Source organism: Kogia breviceps, chromosome 5, assembly GCF_026419965.1.
Source record: "Kogia breviceps isolate mKogBre1 chromosome 5, mKogBre1 haplotype 1, whole genome shotgun sequence".
In the NCBI taxonomy this organism is placed as follows: Eukaryota; Metazoa; Chordata; class Mammalia; order Artiodactyla; family Physeteridae; genus Kogia; species Kogia breviceps.
Window position 1 is genome coordinate 1273870 of NC_081314.1, and position 19499 is coordinate 1293368.

Genomic DNA, 19499 nt, shown 5'->3' on the forward strand with positions numbered 1-19499 from the left:
TGACTTTTATACACTGAAAAGACATAATCCCTAAGATTTCCCAAAAGATAAACAGGTATTACATTATCCAGAGACTTCCAAGAATTATGACTGACAGAAGCAACCATTTTGAAGTCAGTGAACATCACAGTATTACTTAGAATATAATAATAAGAAAAGGCTTGGTTATGCATTAATTGGAAGCTTTTTCTCAACATAGTTCTGTAGTATTGGATTTCATAGATAGATTTTCTCTTAATTTCTCGTACTATTCAGCTACTTTCATTCATGTACTCATCATAATAGTTAATGAATGCCTATTTCATGCTAAAAATAGTTCCAGGTACATAGGATTATAACTGCAAACAAAACCGAAACAAACATATATACTGTGAATGGACCTGTGAGCACACAGTCCACACGAGACTCCCCTCACTTCTGACACCACGTGCAAGTTCAGGGTGTTCCCTAAGCCACTGTCAATTTTAACAATTCACTAGAAGAACTCACAGAACTCCTTGAAAGTTGTATACTCACAGTTACGGTATATTACAAGGAAAGGATATGGATCAAAATCAGCCAAGAGAAGAAGCACATACAGCAGAATCCAGGAAAAAGGCCGAAGCGTGGAGCTTCTGTTTTCCTCTCCCCGTGGAGTCAGGAAAAGCAGTACTTCCCTAGCATCAATGTGTGACAAAACGCATGGGGTACTGCCAACAAGGAACAAATCTTGGTGTCCAGTCTTTAATGGGGCTTCATCATGGTAGGAGTAGGGTAAGCATGGCTGACTGCTCATAAGAGTGATCTCAGTATCCAGCTCCTCAGAAGGTCAAGCTTATATGGAACGAATAACTCAAAGCCTCCACCCTAAATCATATTGTTACTGTCTGGCTGGGCCAAGGCCTCCAAACCAACAAAGTCACTCCTATCGGGCATAACATTCCAAGGGTTTAGAGATGACCTCCTCAGAAGGGCAAAGGCCAGCCCTCTCTTTGGATAGGATTAAGTTCTTCACTACACATATGTAATGTATATACATATATATGTATATGTATATGTGTATGTATACATCTCAGGTAATGCTAAGTATTTTGACAGAAAATAGGCACTAGAGATAATAAAAATGAAAAGAAGAAAAATTAGACTAAAGGGATAATGACAGAAGGAGTGCTTTTTCAAATATTTTAGTGAGGAAAGGCTTCACTTGTGTCTCATCAGAGACACAAGTCCAAGATCAAGGTGTTGACTGATTTGGTTCCTGGTAAGAGCTCTCTTCTTGGCTTGTAGGCAGCCTCTGTCCTCACATGGCCTTTCTTCAGAGGGAAGACAGACCAAGTTCTGGTGTCTTTTCTTTTAAAACATTCAAACAATCCACACTATTTCCTTCTCATTTTGTCCCTACTATCTCCAGTATGACTACCCAGTCTTTCTTACTGAACAGTTCACATACTTGTCATATCAGGCATGCCCAATGGGTACATTTATTGGAACTATTCATTCCTATAATATAAATATTTGCCAGAACTCCCAAAATGTATAATCTCAGTCTGCTCTCTCTGCGTCTTTCACTCATATAACCAACTGCTTTCTAGACATCTCAATTTGTATGTTTTACAGGCACCTCAGACTCTACAAAACTCTAATGTGTTAATTATACACATTAGCTCAACCCTCCCGCAACCCCCGCAAAATCCTCCTCGTCCTATGTTCCTCATATCTCAGGTTATGGTACCCTTCCATTAGGTCATCTTTCAAATCTTAAACTCGGGGGCCATCTGACCCTTTCCTCTAATTCTCCGCATCCAATGAATCATTAAATCTTGACAATTATTTTCCCTAGTAACTCAATTCCAGTCCTTCCCATATTCCATCTTGCTCTGTCATCTCATTTTGTCTCCCCTACACCACAGCCTGTTAACTAGTCTCTCTACATCCACTCTTGCCTACTCCATTCCTTTCTACTCAAAGTAATCACTCCCCTACTTAAAACGTATTATTGTTCTTTCTGTGGCATGTAAGGTCTTTTATGGTCAGGCTCCTTTCTATCCCTTTGGCCTTCACCACATCTCTTAAGTTTCAGTGTGGAATTTTCCCACTCCCCAACATTTTATCATCTTTCTTCACGCACATCATTCCCTCCACCTGTAATAATCTCTTCCCTCCCCAGTAGACTGAGGTAAGTCTACTTATCTCAGTCACTGCTTACCCTCTCATTCCTTAGAAAGAACTAACCTGAGTCCAAAATTAAATTCTTTTTGCTGTAACATCTCATGGCTGTTGTGAAGGGGTACTTTTTCCTCTACCCTCCCATGTTTAGTTCTTGGAGACTTGCAGACTACACTGACAAAAACAGATTAGCAAGTGATAAAACAGATATAATCACTTATCTATGGGAGTTCACAGAAAAACGTGACTCAAGGCAGTGGTTAGAACTTGGGGCTTATATACCATCTTTTAGGGAAGGGAAGGAGGAGAACAGTATTTATGGGAAAACAAACGACTTTTAGGAAAGATAAATGAGCTCTTATGAGAACAGATGGAAAATATGTTGGTTTTGTTATAATGTCTTTTTAGGTGTGGTGCTGATTTGCAGTCTCCAATGACAAAAGTCAATCTTCCCTGGTTCCTCTCCCAAGGAAGGGATTTATGGCAACAGAGTCCTTCTGAGTTCTTTTGGGAGGCTCTGTTTTTAGGCAGATAAGAGATTTCAGGAACTCAAATGCCTCTGCTCAAAATAATTTTTCTGCCACAGAGATGCATTCTGGAATCCTTCATATGGCATTTTCCTTCCTTAACTCACAACACACATTTCTTTAGCCTTTATCTTCTCCACAAGACTGTAAGCAAATAAAAGCTGATGCCAATCTTCTCTTGTTCAGTGAGTATTCCCAGCACCTTTAAATCAGTCACATGTGTAAATGAACTAGATATTCCCTGATAAACTTGCAAGCCTATGTGGAGCAGTCACTTGATTATACAAGAATAGCCTGTGCTAATCAACAGCAGACGGCTTCACATGAACATAGGAATCTTCAGCTGCTGTTTTATCTAAATTGCCTAAGTGCTCTGCACTGAATTTGGGTAGACAGGCTCATCTTATGCCTTTGGATAAAGGTGGTAAACGATGATAACCCTTTAAAAGAGGCAGGGACATTTTTATACTTAATTATAGATTTGAAACAGATGCTAGGCTGTTTTCATGACATAACCACTAGTTTAAAAAAAAAGAAAAAAAAAGGAATTCATTTTTTTAAGGACTTTAGGAGGCAAAGCATCCGATCCACAGGTTCTTTTACTGTGCCAATAGACGTTTACAGGACCTACTGGGAAGCAAACTCCGGATTTTACCGAGAGAAATAAAGTAAAACCCAAAACCCGTTTCCTCACATGCTGGGCGTCGGGAAAGAAAACCTGTGAGCCTCCTGCTGGCTCTGCCTCCAAAGGTACAAAGGTAAACAATTGAGGGCACATCAAAGGTTTCACGTGACCCAACCCGGGGACCTCCAGGGCCGACGGCCTGTGACGTCACCGGAAACGTCTGCTTGTGACGCTCAACGTCCCTCCCCCTTGAACTGGGCGCCGGAAGCAAAGCGAAAGTGGACGCGCACCCGCTTCCGGGCCCGGTCGCCATTTCCAGCGGTAGCGGGGTCTCACGAGTTTTGGCCTACTGGGACAATGAGCTATGACTACCATCAGAACTGGGGCCGCGATGGCGGGCCCCGCGGCTCCGGCGGGGGTTACGGAGGAAGCTATGGAGGGGGCCACGGAGGGAATCGAGGCTCCGGAGGTGGCGGCGGCGGAGGACGGGGTGGTCGAGGCGGCCGAGGCCGACATCCTGGGCACCTGAAAGGCCGCGAAATCGGCTTGTGGTACGCGAAGAAACAAGGCCAGAAGAACAAGGAAGCGGAGAGGCAGGAGGTAATCTGAGACTCGGTAGTGGAGGGGGATGAAACCGGACAGGTTTTCTTTTCCATCCTTCGACCCCTAACTTTTTCTTCACTGGTGCATGTGCTTTGTGAAGTGCAAGTGTTGAAGCTTCCAGTAGTGGATATAGCGGTCGGTGAACGTTAGCCATGCGCATCTGACCTGAAGCAGTTGGGATTTATGCGAGTGTATACTTTGCTTAAAAGACGTGAGAACTGGGGACAAAACAAATGTTAAATTCAGGGTCCATCCGAAATTAACTTTTTGGGAGTGTCACTGTCATAGTATATCTGGCTACCTCTTCCCTTAGTATAATTAATGTCACTTTAAGTTCTTTGCCTGATGAGCTCTAAAATTACGGCTTTATACCTTAGACATTGGTTTGCGCCGAACAAAGACTATCAAGCACTATTTTTGTAGATCCTTAAGAGTACTCCAGCTTCCACTTAGTATTAAAATAGGCACAAACACAGGTTTTTTGTTTTTATGTGGGGCTATGCAGGTTTCTGCTGATTAGCAGCTCCTCTTTGAGAAGGAAACCTAGGATCCTAGAAGTGGAGGAAATTTCAAGAGATGATTTGGCTTAGTCCCTTGTCTTCAGGTTGGTAATTGTCCGTTTGATATGTATCCTGAAGACTTGTAGGAAAGGAAACATTAAAGTTACCTGAGTGGCCTGTTCTGATAATTATTATATATGTGGTTAAACCGAAGTTTTCTTAATATAAGCTTTATAAAAGCTTTTTACTGACTTTAAAAGCATCTTTCATATTAGATAGAGTGTAATTGAATCACCATTTAGGCTTCTGTTTTTTTGTTTTTTTTTTTTGCGGTACGCGGGCCTCTCACTGCCGTGGCCTCTCCCGTTGCGGAGCACAGGCTCCGGACGCGCAGGCGCAGCAGCCATGGCTCACGGGCCCAGCCGCTCCGCGGCACGTGGGATCCTCCCGGACCGGAGCACGAACCCGTGTTCCCCGCATCGGCAGGCGGACTCTCAACCGCTGCGCCACCAGGGAAGCCCTAGGCTTCTGTTTTTAAATCATTCAATTTCTTTGCTTTTCTTTTATCCATGTCATTTTTGTTGAATTGGGGGGGGGCGTTATCTATTTATCTTCACAACTTATAATCTTTAAAAATATATATATTTCTTCAATAACTAAAAATTAACTTGTTCATTGAGCAAACTTTTTTTTTAAAGGGAGGCACATCTAAGTCATCTTGAAATTGGAAGAATAATTAAGTGATTAGTACAGAGTAACTTCCTAAGAACTCTTTATCAAATTTTATTTACCCCTTTTTTCACACAAGGTTTTATGCATGTTGCTATGGGGGTCTGAAGAAGTGTGATATGCAAGGAGCTTACAGTTTAGTTGGGAAAAGAAAGAACTAAACAGACGAAACGTTAAGTAAATCAGGAAGAATTCTTCATTATTATTTCCATCTGAAGCCCGTTGTGCAGTGGGTCATTATGAATTAAACTCTTGATTTCTACTACCTCCCGAAACCTTCTCCATTTTAGTAAAAGTCACTACCATTTATTCACTTGCCAAGGCCAAAATGAGATTTATTTTTGATTCTTCTCTTTCATTTCAGCAAGTCTGTTTTCTCTTCCTTCTTAATATATCTCAAATCTAACCACTTATCTCCACAGCAGTTACCATAGATCAAGTCACTATTTTGTTGTCTGTCCATGGCTCTTAACTGGTCTCCTGTTTCTACTCCCCGTTAAGTCTGTCTTTTGTAGAGCCTTAGATCATCTCATTCTCTAGCTCACAATTTGAAAGCCAAGTCAATTCTGTCTCAGTCTCATATGTTTCAGTGCATCCTAACATGTTTTCCAGGAATCTTGGCAATTTAGCTTCTACATATCAGGTTTCCCTCTATGTACTTACCTTTCTGAACCTATGTTCCCAAGATGTAATTAAAGCTTTTGTAATCATACTTTTATTTTTGCTTTTTTATTATAGTTCTCATATCATTCTCTAAAATGTATGTCTCCATTTTCTCTACTAAATATGATCATATTTCAGTAATTGGCTCATCCTACCTCTTTTCTTTGATCACATTCAGCCCTTTGTGATTGCTTCCCATTCAGAATTTCCATAGCTTTTACTTTTTAAGTAATACCTGTGTTTACGAAGTGACTGCATTCTAAGGATGCATGCTTATTCTTTCAACAGATATTTTTTAGGTTCTAATATATTTGAAATAGTATCATAGGCACTGTGTTAATAAGCTAGATATAGTCCCTACCCTACAGAAATTGTGGTGTGTTAGGCACTATAAGGTGGTTAGAATACAATGCTAAAGAATTATACTAAGGAGGATGTGGGCTTATCCCTTAACTCAAATTAGGAAGAGCTTAGAAGATTTCCCAGAAGAGGTAACCCTTAAGCTGAAACTTGAAAGATAGCAAAGCATGTCTGTGTTTGTGATTTGGGGGCTTGGAAAGGGATTTTTAGGCCGAGTCAGCAGCATGTGCCACAGCCTAGAGGTCAGGAAGACCACGTTTAAGGAACTGAGAAGGGGATAGAGCAGTGGCTTTTACACTTTTGACCGTTTCCCACAAAAAGGGATATATTTTAATTTGCAACCCAGTGCATACACGTGTGTAAGTGAACAAAAAGTTTCATAAAATAATGTTTAATTAACTGTACATTGCCCTGGGGCTTTTATTCTTGTTGTTTGTACCTTTCTGCCCTTTTCTTAAATTAATACTGGTAATGATCCTTTAATTTTACAGATCGCAGTATGAAAGCTGGACTAGAAAATAAGCAGGGCTTTGAAATTCTTTCCCTTCAGAACTCTGGCAAGTCATTAAAGCATTTCAAGCAAAACATGAAATGATTGGATTTGCGTTTAAATTCACCCTAGGTAGCAGCATAAAGAATGGATTGAAAAAGAGGCAATCCTGGGACCGGGAAACCAGTTAAGTAGCTCTTGCAGTAATTAAGGTGAGAAATGACAGCTTGAATTAGGACATTGCTAGTGGAGATGGAGGGAAGCGGACAGCTTAAAGTGATTTAGGAGGTAGACTCAAAATGATTTTATCTGGAGGGAAGGGGAAGGCAGGTGTGAATGGATGACACTAATGACTATATAAAGAACTGGCTTGATGGAGGAAGACGATGGGCTCAGCTTAAGCACACCGAGTGTGATATTATAGGGCATACAAGTGGTGATTTCAAGGAAGTTAAAGGCTGTGTGGACCTGATGCCTACAGAAATCTAGACTGCAGGTGAACGTTTGACAGTTTGTGGGCCTATGGATAGTAGTTGTAATATAGAAATGAATGAGAAGAGGAGTGGGTGCAGGCCTGAACTCTGTAGACCATTGCTTCTAAAACCTGATTCACCTGGCATCTTGTAGAAATGTAGAGCTGGGGTGGGTCCAGAGATTCACCTTTTCCCACAGGCTCCCGGATGATGTCAGTACTGCTGGTCTGCAGAGCACTTGGGCTGTACAATGTAGAGCAAGAAAATTTAAAGTATGGGCTGAGGAAGAGAAGCTTGAAAGAATCTAGGAAGGAACAGCCAGAGAAGAGAAAAATAAGGAGATGGATGTTGTTTTGGAATCCAGGAGTGTCGTTTAGGGAGAAAAGAGTATATGAAAAAGAGAAAGTAATCAGTAGTGGCAAACACTGCACTGATGTCAAGTGAGGTAAGAGTTCAGAGTGTCTTGGATTTAGCAACAGGGTAATTGGTAACCTTGATGAGAGCCCTTTTTGTGGAGTGCTGGAAGTAAAAACCAGATTGCACTGGAGTGGCTAGGGAAGGAGAGAGGAGGAAATGGGGGTATCTCAAGGCAGTTCTCCTGTGAGAAGGAGGAGGAAAAGTAGGGGTGGGAGAATTCAGGACAGGATTTTTGTTTTCATTGTTTTAAAAATGAAGAGATTTGACTGTGTTCAAGTTCATGTACTGATGGTAAGGAGCCAGTGGAGAGGAAAAGCAAATACATCAGAGAAGACTAATTTATGATGCAGTAGTAGTAGACAGCCCACAGATCTTAATGGCTTATAGCAACAAAGGTTTGTTTTCTACTCACATTACTTGACCGTTGGAGTTCACAAGAGTTCTCATGAGAATGAGGTCCACATAGCCTCCCACCCATCTGGAGCATAACTGGTTTTGGTGGCAGCAGGGAGGGATACAGTAAATCACCCCTGATTCCTAGAAATTCCCATTCACATGGCCATGGGAAATGCATTTCTGCCTTGTATCTGTAAAGAAGCAAACCAGAATATTGATGTATAGCCTAAAGACTTACTAGAAAGAAAGATCTAGGAAAGGAAGATAAATCTTAATCAGAGATGGCCCTGAGGAGGTGGAAGGAAGGCTGCAGGGCTTAAGTGGAGAGATTAACTTTAACTAGGAAAATGTATTCCTCTTCCATTTTAACAGGAAAGAAGAGCAAAGGATGGGTTCTGATACAGGTGGGTTTGGGTTGGGTGGCAAGTGATTGAGGACTTTTCCTTTGGGTTTTGTTTTCCTTATGAAATATCATGTGTAAAATGTGGAGAGTGAACAGGAAAAGTGGTATGGGTGTGTTACAGAGAATGGAGAAAGTTTGAAGCAGTTACAGATAATTAGAAGCTGATGAGAAAGACAATTTGCTGCATGTAATTGAGGGTCTCCTTTGCTAGGAATTTCCAGTTAGAAGCGGAAAGAATATTTGAAGATTTCCAAAAGGGGGGGAAATAATAAAAAAATCAAATGCCTTGATAAAATAAAAGAGTCATGAACCATAAAATGTGTGTCTGAGATTCTGTGATTCTTCAGGCAGGGGGTGAGGTAAAGTGAAGGATGATGGAACTGGAAGAAGGTTAGGAGGGAGATAACCTACAGAGAATCAGGCTAGATCCAGGTATGGAATTTCAGAATTCCTAAATTCACTGCCCACAGCCTTTGGGGGCTCATTGTGCAGAGAACCACGTTGAAAATATTTTTTTTAAGTGTATGTTATGTTTTTATTAAAACGTATAAAATTTTCAGGGATTATTTCATTTTTCAGTCATCCCAGCTTTTTCTGCATATCTAAAATTCATTTAACAAGGTGAGGAGGAGAACTTTGTTCTTCTAGCAGAGGTAAAAACTTCAAAATGTGAAGTTCTCTTTGGTTGAAGAAATTCATTAGTGTGAATGAGTTTCATTGGGAAAGCAATCAGTCTTAAATTACTTAATCTTTGCCATTTTGAAAATGAATGAAAGGGCTTCCCTGGTGGCGCAGTGGTTGAGAGTCCGCCTGCCGATGCAGGGGACGCGGGTTCGTGCCCTGGTCCGGGAGGATCCCGCGGAGCGGCTGGGCCCGTGAGCCATGGCCGCTGGGCCTGCGCGTCTGGAGCCTGTGCTCCTCAATGGGAGAGGCCACAACAGTGAGAGGCCCACGTACGGGGGGGGGGGGGGGGGGGAATGAATGAAAGAAACTATGGCTATGAACCCTTGAGGTGTTTGGAAAGACTGTAAAAATTAAGGAACCTGTGCTTAAGGATGACTTTATGTCCTGGGGCTTCCTTTTCAGAGGAGGCTTTAATCAAAGTATTGCTGAGGATTCTTAAATTTCTAAGGGCCAAGAAAAAACATAGTAATCAATAACTTTCTTATGTAAGTACACAGAGCAGTAAATGTTAATGCGTACTGAAGCCCTACAGAATTTAAAGCATAGGGCAAAAGTGTTCTAATAATGATCCTTTGTGTTGGGGGTCCCCAAGACCACCCTCAGGTCCTGAAATTCGCTGGAAGGAGTCACAAATCTCTGAAAAGCTGGTGTACTCAAAGTAGCTGTCCTTAACAGCAAATTATTACAGATTAAAATTGGCAAAGGTAAAGGTGCATAGGGTAGAGTCCAGGAGAAACCAGGTGCAAGCTTCCAGCCCTAGTAGAGAGGGCATATTCTATACTATTGAGAAAAGATACATTAGTCTAATTTATTAACCATTTAAAAAAGATATCTATGTAGTACAATTATTAAAAAGCGAAAAAAATTGGACTTTATTTTTTGAATTTTTGAAATTTATATACAGCGGATTCTTATTAGTTACCTCTTTTATACATATTAGTGTATATATGTCAATCCCAATCTCCCCATTCATCCCACCACCACCACCTCCCTGCCACTTTCCCCCCTTGGTGTCCTTGCATTTGTTCTCTACATCTGTGTCTCTATTTCTGTCCTGCAGACTGGTTCATCTGTACCATTTTTCTAGGTTCCACATATATGCGTTAATATACGATATTTGGTTTTCTCTTTTTCTTTTTTTTAACATCTTTATTGGAGTATGATTGCTTTACAATGCTGTGTTAGTTTCTGCTTTATAACATAGTGAATTGACTATACATTTACATATATCCCCATGTCTCCTCCCTCTGGCATCTCCCTCCCACCCTCCCTTTCCCACCCCTCTAGGTGGTCACAAAGCACCCAGCTGATCTCCCTGTGCTGTGAGGCTACTTCATTTGGTACTATATGTAATTCCATGCCACCGTCTCACTTCATCCCAGCTTACCCATCCCCCCTCCCCATGTCCTCAAGTCCATTCTCTACAGCTGAGTCTTTATTCTTGTCCCACCCCTAGGTTCTTCAGAACCATTTTTTTCTTTAGATTCCATACGTATGTGTTAGCATACGGTATTTGTTTTTCTCTTTCTGACTTACTTCACTCTGTATGACAAACTCCAGGTCCATCCACCTCACTACAAATAACTCAATTTCGTTTCTTTTTATGGCTGAGTAATATTCCATTGTATATAGGTGCCACATCTTCTTTATCCATTCATCTGTTGATGGACCCTTAGGTTGCTTCCATGTCCTGGCTATCGTAAATAGAGCTGCAATGAACATTGCGGTATATGACTCTTTTTGAATTATGGTTTTCTCAGGGTATATGCCCAGTAGTGGGATTGCTGCGTCGTATGATAGTTCTGTTTTTAGTTTTTTAAGGAACCTCCATACTGTTCTCCATAGTGGCTATATCAATTTACATTCCCACCAACAGTGCAAGAGGGTTCCCTTTTCTCCACACCCTCTCCAGCATTTATTGTTTCTAGAGTTTTTGATGATGGCCATTCTCACTGGTGTTAGGTGATACCTCTTTGTAGTTTCCATTTGCATTTCTCTAATGCTTAATGATGTTGAGTATTCTTTCATGTGTTTGTTGGCAATCTGTGTATCTTCTTTGGAGAAATGTCTATTTAGGTCTTCCACCCGTTTTTGGATTGGGTTGTTTGTTTTGTTGATATTGAGCTCTGAGCTGCTTGTAAATTTTGCAGATTAATCCTCTGTCAGTTGCTTCATTTGCAAATATTTTCTCCCATTCTGAGGGTTGTCTTTTCATCTTGTTTATGGTATCCTTTGCTGTGCAAAAGCTTTTAAGTTTCATTAGGTCCCATTTGTTTATTTTTGTTTTTATTTCCATTTGTCTAGGAGGTTGGTCAAAAAGGTTCTTGCTGTGATGTATGTCATAGAGTGTTCTGCCTGTGCCTAAGAGTTCGATAGTGTCTGGCCTTACATTTAGGTCTTTAACCCATTTTGAGTTTATTTTTGTGTATGGTGTTAGGGAGTGTTCTAATTTCATTCTTCTACATGTAGAAGTCCAGTTTTCCCAGCACCACTTATTGAAGAGGCTGTCTTTTTCCACTGTATATTCTTGCCTCCTTTATCAAAGGTAAGGTGGCCATATGTGCATGGGTTTATCTCTGGGCTTTCTATCCTGTTCCATTGATCTATATTTCTGTTTTTGTGCCAGTACCATACCATCTTGATTACTGTAGCTTTGTAGTATAGTTGGAAGGCCGGGAGCCTGATTCCTCCAGGTCCATTTTTCTTTCTCATGATTGCTTTGGCTGTTTGGGGTCTTTTGTATTTCCATACAAATTGTGAAATTTTTTGTTCTAGTTCTGTGAAAAATGCCAGTAGTAGTTTGATAGGGATTGCATTGAATCTGTAGATTGCTTTGGATAGTATAGTCATTTTCACAATGTTTATTCTTCCAGTTCAAGAACATGGTATATCTCTCCATCTGTTTGTATCATCTTTAATTTCTTTTGTCAGTGTCTTACAGTTTTCTTCATATAGGTCTTTTGTCTCCTTAGGTAGGATTATTCTTAGGTATTTCATCATTACTGCATAGGAACACAAGAGATTTCTGTGCATTAATTTTGTATCCTGCTACTTTACCAAATTCATTGATTAGCTGTAGTATTCTGGTAGCATCTTTAGGGTTCTCTATGTATAGTATCATGTCATCTGCAAACAGTGACAGCTTTACTTCTTCTTTTCCTATTTGGATTCCTTTTATTTCTTTATTTTCTCTCATTGCTGTGGCTAGAACTTCCAAAGCTAGGTTGAATAAGAGTGGTGAGAGTGGGCAACCTTGTCTTGTTCCTGTTCTTAGTGGAAATGGTTACAGTTTTTCACCATTGAGGATGATTTGGGCTGTGGGTTTGTCATGCATGGCCTTTATTATGTCGAGGTAAGTTCCCTCTGTGCCTTCTTTCTGAAGGGCTTTTATCATAAATGGATGTTGAATTTTGTCAAAAGCTTTTTCTGCATCTGTTGAGATGATCATATTGTTTTTATTCTTCAGTTTGTTAATATGGTGTATCACATTGATGGATTTCCGTATATTGAAGAATCCTTGTATTCCTGGGATAAACCCCACTTGATCATGGTGTATGATCCTTTTAATGTGCTGTTGGATTCTGTTTGCTAGGATTTTTGCATCTATATTCATCAGTGATACTGCCCTGTAGTTTTCTTTCTTTGTGACGTCTTTGTCTGGTTTTGGTATCAGGGTGATGGTGGCTTTGTAGGATTAGTTTGGGAGTGTTCCTCCCTCTGCTGTAGTTTGGAAGAGTTTGAGAAGGATAGGTGTTAGCTCTTCTCTAAATGTTTGATAGAATTCGCTTGTGAAGTCATCTGGTCCTGGGCTTCTGTTTGTTGGAAGATTTTTAATCGCAGTCTCAATTTCAGTGCTTGTGATTGGTCTGTTTATATTTTCTATTGCTTAGTGGTTCAGTTTCGAAAGGTTGTGCATTTCTAAGAATTTGTCCATTTCTTCCAGGTTGTCCATTTTACTGGCATATAGTTGCTTATAGTAATCTCTATGATCCTTTGTAATTCTGCAGTGTCAGTTCTTTTTGTTCATTTCTAATTCTGTTGATTTGAGTCTTCTCCCATTTTTTCTTGATGAGTCTGGTTAATGGTTTATCAGTTGTGTTTATCTTCTCAATGAACCAGCTTTTAGTTTTATTGATCTTTCCTATTGTTTCCTTCCTTTTTTTTTTTTTTTACTGTATGCGGGCCTCTCACTGTTGTGGCCTCTACCATTGCGGAGCACAGGCTCTGGATGCGCAGGCTCAGCAGCTATGGCTCACAAGCTCAGCTGCTCTGCGCTGTGTGGGATCTTCCCGGACCAGGGCACAAACCTGTGTCCCCTGCATCGGCAGGCAGCCTCTCAACCGCTGCGCAGTCAGGGAAGCCCTTCATTTATTTCTGATCTAATGTTTATGATTTCTTTCCTTCTGCTAACTTTGGAGTCTTTTTTTCTGTAATTGCTTTAGTTGTAAGGTTAGGTAGTTTATTTGAGATGTTTCTTGTTTTTTAAGGTAGGATTGTATTGCTATAAACTTCCCTCTTAGAACTGCTTTTGCTGCATCCCATAGGTTTGGGGTAGTCGTGTCTCCATTGTCATTTGTTTCTAGGTATTTTTTTTATTTCCTCCTTGATTTCTTCAGTGATCTCTTGGTTGTTAAGTAGTGTATCGTTTATTCTCCATGTGTTTGTATTTTTTACGGATTTTTTCCTGTAATTGATATCTAGTCTCATAGCATTGTGGTCAGAAAAAATACTTAATACGATTTCAACTTTCTAAATTTACCAAGGCTTGACTTGTGACACAAGATACGGTCTATCCTGGAGAATGTTCCATGAGCACTTGAGAAGAAAGTGTATTCTGTTGTTTTTGGATGGATTGTCCTATAAATATCAATTAAGTCCATCTTGTTTAATGTATCATTTAAAGCTTGTGTTTCCTTATTTATTTTCATTTTGGATGATCTGTCCATTAGTGGATGTGGGGTGTTAAAGTCCCCTACTATGATTGTGTTACTGTCGATTTCCCCTTTTATGGCTGTTAGCATTTGCCTTATGTATTGAGGTGCTCCTATGTTGGGTGCATAAATATTTATAATTGTTGTATCTTTTTTGGATTGATCCCATGATCATTATGTAGTGTCCTTCTCTGTCTTTTGTAATAGTCTTTGTTTTAAAGTCTATTTTGTCTGATATGAGAATTGCTACTTCAGCTTTCTTTTGATTTCCATTTGCATGGAAGATGTTTTTCCATCCCCTCACTTTCAGTCTGTATGTCCCTAGGTCTGAAGTGGGTCTCTTGTAGACAGCATATATAGGGGTCTTGTTTTTGTATCCGTTCAGCCAGTCTATGTCTTTTGGTTGGAGCATTTAATTCATTTACATTTAAGGTAATTACCAACAAGTATGTTCCTATTACCATTTCTTAATTGTTTTGGGTTTCTTATTGTAGGTCTTTTCCTTCTCCTTTGTTTCCTGCCTAGAGAAGTTCCTCTAGCATTTGTTGTAGAGCTGGTTTGGTGGTCCTGAATTCTCTTAGCTTTTGTTTGTCTGTAAAGGTTTTAATTTCTCTGTCAAATCTGAATGAGATACTTGCTGGGTAGAGAAATCTTGGTTGTAGGTTTTTCTGTTTCATCACTTTAAATATGTCCTGCCACTCCCTTCTGGCCTGCAGAGTTTCTGTTGAAAGATCAGCTGTTAACCTTATGGGGATTCCCTTGTGTGTTATTTTTTGCTTTTCTCTTGCCGCTTTTAATACTTTTTCTTTGAATTTAATTTTTGATAGTTTGATTAATATGTGTCTTGGCATGTTTCTCCTTGGATTTATCCTGTATAGAACTCTCTGCACTTCCTGGCCCTGATTGACTATTTCCTTTCCCATATTAGGGAATTTTCAACTATAATCTCTTCAAATATTTTCTCAGTCCCTTTCTTTTTCTCTTCTTCTTCTGGGACCTCTATAATTCAAATGTTGGTGAGTTTAATGTTGTCCCAGAGGTCTCTGAGAGTGTCCTCAATTCTTTTCAATCTTTTTTTCTTTATTCTGCTCTGCAGTAGTTATTTCCACCACTTTATCTTCCAGGTCACTTATCCATTCTTCTGCCTCAGTTATTCTACTGTGGATTCCTTTTAGAGAATTTTAAATTTCATTTATTGTGTCATTCATCATTGCTTGTTTGCACTTTAGTTCTTCTGGGTCCTTGTTGAACATTTCTTGTATTTTCTCTGTTCTATTTCCAAGATTTTGGATCATCTTTACTCTCATTACTCTGAACTCTTTTTCAGGTAGAGTATTTCCTCTTCATTTGTTTGGTCTGGTGGGTTTTTACCTTGCTCCTTCATCTGCTGTGTGTTTCTCTGTCTTCTCATTTTGCTTAACTTACTGTGTTTGGGGTCTCCTGTTCACAGGCTGCATGTTCGTAGCTCCCATTGATTTTGATGTCTGCCCCCATGGCTAAGGTTGGTTCAGTGCATTGTGTATGCTTCCTGGTGGAGGTTCCTAGTGCCTGTGTTCTGGTGAATGAGTCTGGATCTTGTCTTTCTGGTGTGCAGGTCCATGTCCGGTGGTGTGTTTTGGGGTGTCTGTGACCTCTTTATGATTTTAGGCAGCCTCTCTGCTAATGTATGGGGCTGTGTTCCTGTCTTGCTAGTTGTTTGGCATGGGGTGTCCAGCACTGTAGGTTGCTGGTCGTTGAGTGGGGCTGGGTCTTAGAGTTGAGATGGAGATCTCTGGGAGAGCTTTTGCTGCTTGATATTACGTGGAGCTGGGAGGTCTCTAGTGGACCAGTGTCTTGAACTCGGCTCTCCCACCTCAGGCACAGGACTGACACCCAGCCAGAGCACCAAAACCCTGTCAGCCACACGGGTGTTGAAAAAAAAGTCCTTTTGTGTCATATTGATCTGTTTTTCTCTTTCTTACAATTTTGGACCTTGTGTCTGTCAGTAAATAGGTTTTGCTGCAGTTTGTAATTTCTTAATGCTTTCTTATCAGCCGGAGTTTTGCTGTATTGGACTTTTTAAGTGTATGAGCATAATGATGCTTTTAGTAAATCCTTTAATAACTTATCAGCAGAGGGCTTCCCTGGTGGCGCAGTGGTTGAGGATCTGCCTGCCGATGCAAGGGACACAGGTTTGTGTCCTGGTCTGGGAGGATCCCACATGCCACGGAGCGGCTAGGCCTGTGAGCCATGGTCGCTGAGCCTGTGCTCCACAATGGGAGAGGCCACAACAGTGAGAGGCCCGCGTACCACAAAAAATAAATAAATAAATAAAATTTATCAGCAGAAGTTTTCTGGAATTCCCTGGAGATCTCAGTGTATTCTTTTTGTGTGTGTTTTACTTCTTTAAAGAGAAAAATGGTTTAACACAAAAGTCATATATGCTCATTCGAAAAGCTAGATTCACCCATTCATTTGATAGACTTCTCTGGGGTATGTACTATGTGCCAGAATTATATCTGGGAGAAATACTGCAAAAGGCATAGAATGTGAAAAGCAAATAACCTTTTTAAAAATTAATAGTAGTGAAAGCAAGATCCCATTGCACCTGTTTTCTGCAGCTGGCTTTTTTCATTCAGTAACTTGGCCATCTTTCCTGTCTGTACACCTGGGGGAAAAAAATCTATGCACTCTTCTTTTTTACCTACTGTGTTTACTTATAATTCAGCTAATCATAATTTGCAGTTATAAAAAGGCAGTGTTTAAAAGTTCTTGTTCTTACTGTATATAGTGTAACTCATATTTTCTCTTCCATGTATTCTATACTAAGAAAACAATCTAACTCATGTTTTCTCTGGTGTCGCTTTTTAATTAAATCTCATTCTCTGAGGTAACTGCATCGTTTGGAATATTATTTTCATGAGCACTGATCATTTTATTTATTCCCTCTGAGCTCAGCCTTCTTCCCAATTTACTCCTCCTCATAATGTAAGAGATTTAAATGCTCTTAAAATGCTCATTGCAACCAAAATAGCATTTGCAGTTTTTAACTTTTGTTTTTACCAGAACATTTGGATTTTAATACATTTAATTGTGAGTATCTTTTAAAATTTAAGATAAGGAAAAGATTGTAACAATTAGTATTATTCAAGGGTAGGAAGTAAGGGAACCAAAGTTTTAATAAGTGACATAAATATCATTTCTTTGCTGGTAATAAGTAAAGCTAATTTTATAGACGTACAGTAGAAAAGGGTCTAGAGAGCAAGTGTGGGATGACTTTAACTTTCTTTTATATATGTTTGTTGAACACATGTTACTTTGCCTTTATTTTTTTAGTTGTCAAATAATTTTGCACATGCTTTCTCACGTTGATGAGGATGCTTTTTCTTTGCACAACATAGAGAGCTGTGGTACATATGGATGAACGTCGAGAAGAACAAATTGTGCAGCTGCTACATTCTGTGCAAGCTAAGAATGATAAAGATTCAGAAGCACAAATATCCTGGTTTGCTCCTGAAGATCACGGGTAAACAAAAAGTATTCTTTTATTTTTTATTTATTTTTTTTTTTTTTTGCGGTATGCGGGCCTCTCACTGTTGTGGCCCCTCCCATTGCGGAGCACAGGCTCGGGACGCGCAGGCCTAGCGGCCATGGCTCACGGGCCTAGTTGCTCCGCGGCATGTGGGATCTTCCCGGACCAGGGCACGAACCCGCGTCTCCTGCATCGGCAGGCGGACTCTCAACCACTGCGCCACCAGGGAAGCCCAAAAAGTATTCTTTTAAAAATGAACAAAGAGTGACACTTCTTTCAGAGCACTGGCTGGAAAAAAAGATAATAAAAATAACATCTTTAGACTCTTCTATAAGTGAAATTTAGCCTCAAAGTAATCTTTTTTCTTATGTTGATTGAGCAAATTTGGTGAAAGATTTAAAAATTTAGGTGCCATATTTATTTCCACAGGAGATCTAAATGGTAGGAATTGTCTATATAGGATTTTGATGAAGTTGTTACTTAGTTCTTCCTACTCCTCTTTGTATTTCTGGAATTTTCTTGTGGAGGAGATCTGTAAGAAGTTAAATTGCTGCTGTTTTAGGAAAATCATAGGAACTGTATCATCAGGGGCAAATTAGAAGTAGTTTGTCTGGGACCGTGTAATGTAGCATCCTATTTATAGCTCAGAAAGGGTGGCAAGAAAATGAAGTAGTGAAATAAAACATGGCTCAGAAAACTTGATAAAAAAACCACTGTGAGTCTTTGCAATGGAGGAATGACTATTGGGTGGATTTTTATTCTTTTAACTATACCACAAGGAATAACCTATCTGGGGGTGTCTTATTTGTAGTGTGGAAAAAAATTGAGTTCATTATAAGAATCTAAGTATTTTCAAATTGCTCTACTAAGAGAAAAGAATAAAGGCTTTTGATTTTGGTGACTTTGAAATCATTAAACAACATATATGGGACTTCCCTGGTGGCGCAGTGGTTGAGAATCCGCCTGCCAATGCAGGGGACACGGGCTCCTGTCCTGGTCTGGGAAGATCCCACATGCCGCGGAGTGGCTGGGCCCATGAGCCATGGCCGCTGAGCCTGTGCGTCCGAAAAACAAACAAACAAACAAAAAACACAACATATATTATTTTGTTTCAGGGCTTGAGTGGCTCTTCATTCAATCTTTATCATTTTTTTATTTTTGTCAAAATAGATATGGGACTGAAGCTCCTGCTGAGAACAAACCAAACTCAGTAAAGAAAGTTGAGGATCAGGAAAAAAAACTGATAAATCAAGAAAAGAGGCCATTTAGAATCCGGGACAAATATATTGACCGCGATTCTGAATATCTCTTGCAAGAAAATGAACCAGATGTAACTTTAGACCAACAATTATTGGAAGATTTACAGAAGAAAAAAACTGACCTTCGGTATATTGAAATGCAGGTAATGGAAAAGCAAGATGGGGAAAATATTTTTACTTGTCATCTCTTCTGACACTTGATAAAAATGTATTTATGGTTAGAGGTAGTTGCCTGATATAAATCAGTGCGATTGCTCAACAAGCCATCCTCTGGGAATTTTTTTCCCCCTTATAGTACAGAAAAGTAGTAGGCCTGGAATTACACATAAGTAGCCTATCTCATCTACAGTAGTTTAAATATATGGTGAAGAGAAGAAATATCTGAGAAATGGTAGTGCAAATGAAAAAAAAAAATCACTCTTAAGTTTAACATTTCTAGGCCATTTTAGCGAGATGTCATAAGAGACAAGGGTGGTTAGAATTGTAATGTTTTTTCTTTTAGAACATCTAATCCAACTCTTTAGTTTTACAGATGTTAAAATTAAATTCCTCAAAAGTTATATGATGTGCTTACAGTCACCAACACTTTAAAGACAGAGGTGTCTTTACATTCTGAAATTCTCCTGAGTTTTTCCAGTATTTTCTTTTCCTGCTAGGCAAGATATTTTAAGGTCCCTTCCTGTTAAAACATAAAATTGAATGCTTTATGGATATTCTAGAAAGAGATGTAATCAAATGTTCATATTTTTTTTAAGAGAAAATACTGAGGGAATTCTGAGGGCT

The 19499-nt window shown here is 39.7% G+C and overlaps 1 protein-coding gene across 2 annotated transcripts in view; it reads left to right on the forward strand.

The window, feature by feature from the left end:
• The first annotated feature begins 3554 nt into the window (after positions 1–3554).
• The window catches only part of DHX36 (DEAH-box helicase 36), a 58235-nt gene continuing 42290 nt past the window's right edge, over positions 3555–19499 (forward strand). Inside the window, exons 1-3 of one of the 2 annotated variants that reach the window (XM_059063635.2) lie at positions 3555–3897; positions 17327–17451; positions 18628–18859. In XM_059063635.2, the coding sequence (XP_058919618.1) occupies positions 3655–3897; positions 17327–17451; positions 18628–18859 (600 nt within the window). In that variant the 5' untranslated portion in view covers positions 3555–3654. The remainder of the gene's footprint in view (positions 3898–17326; positions 17452–18627; positions 18860–19499) is intronic. The other variant, XM_067033528.1, reaches the window with a different exon arrangement.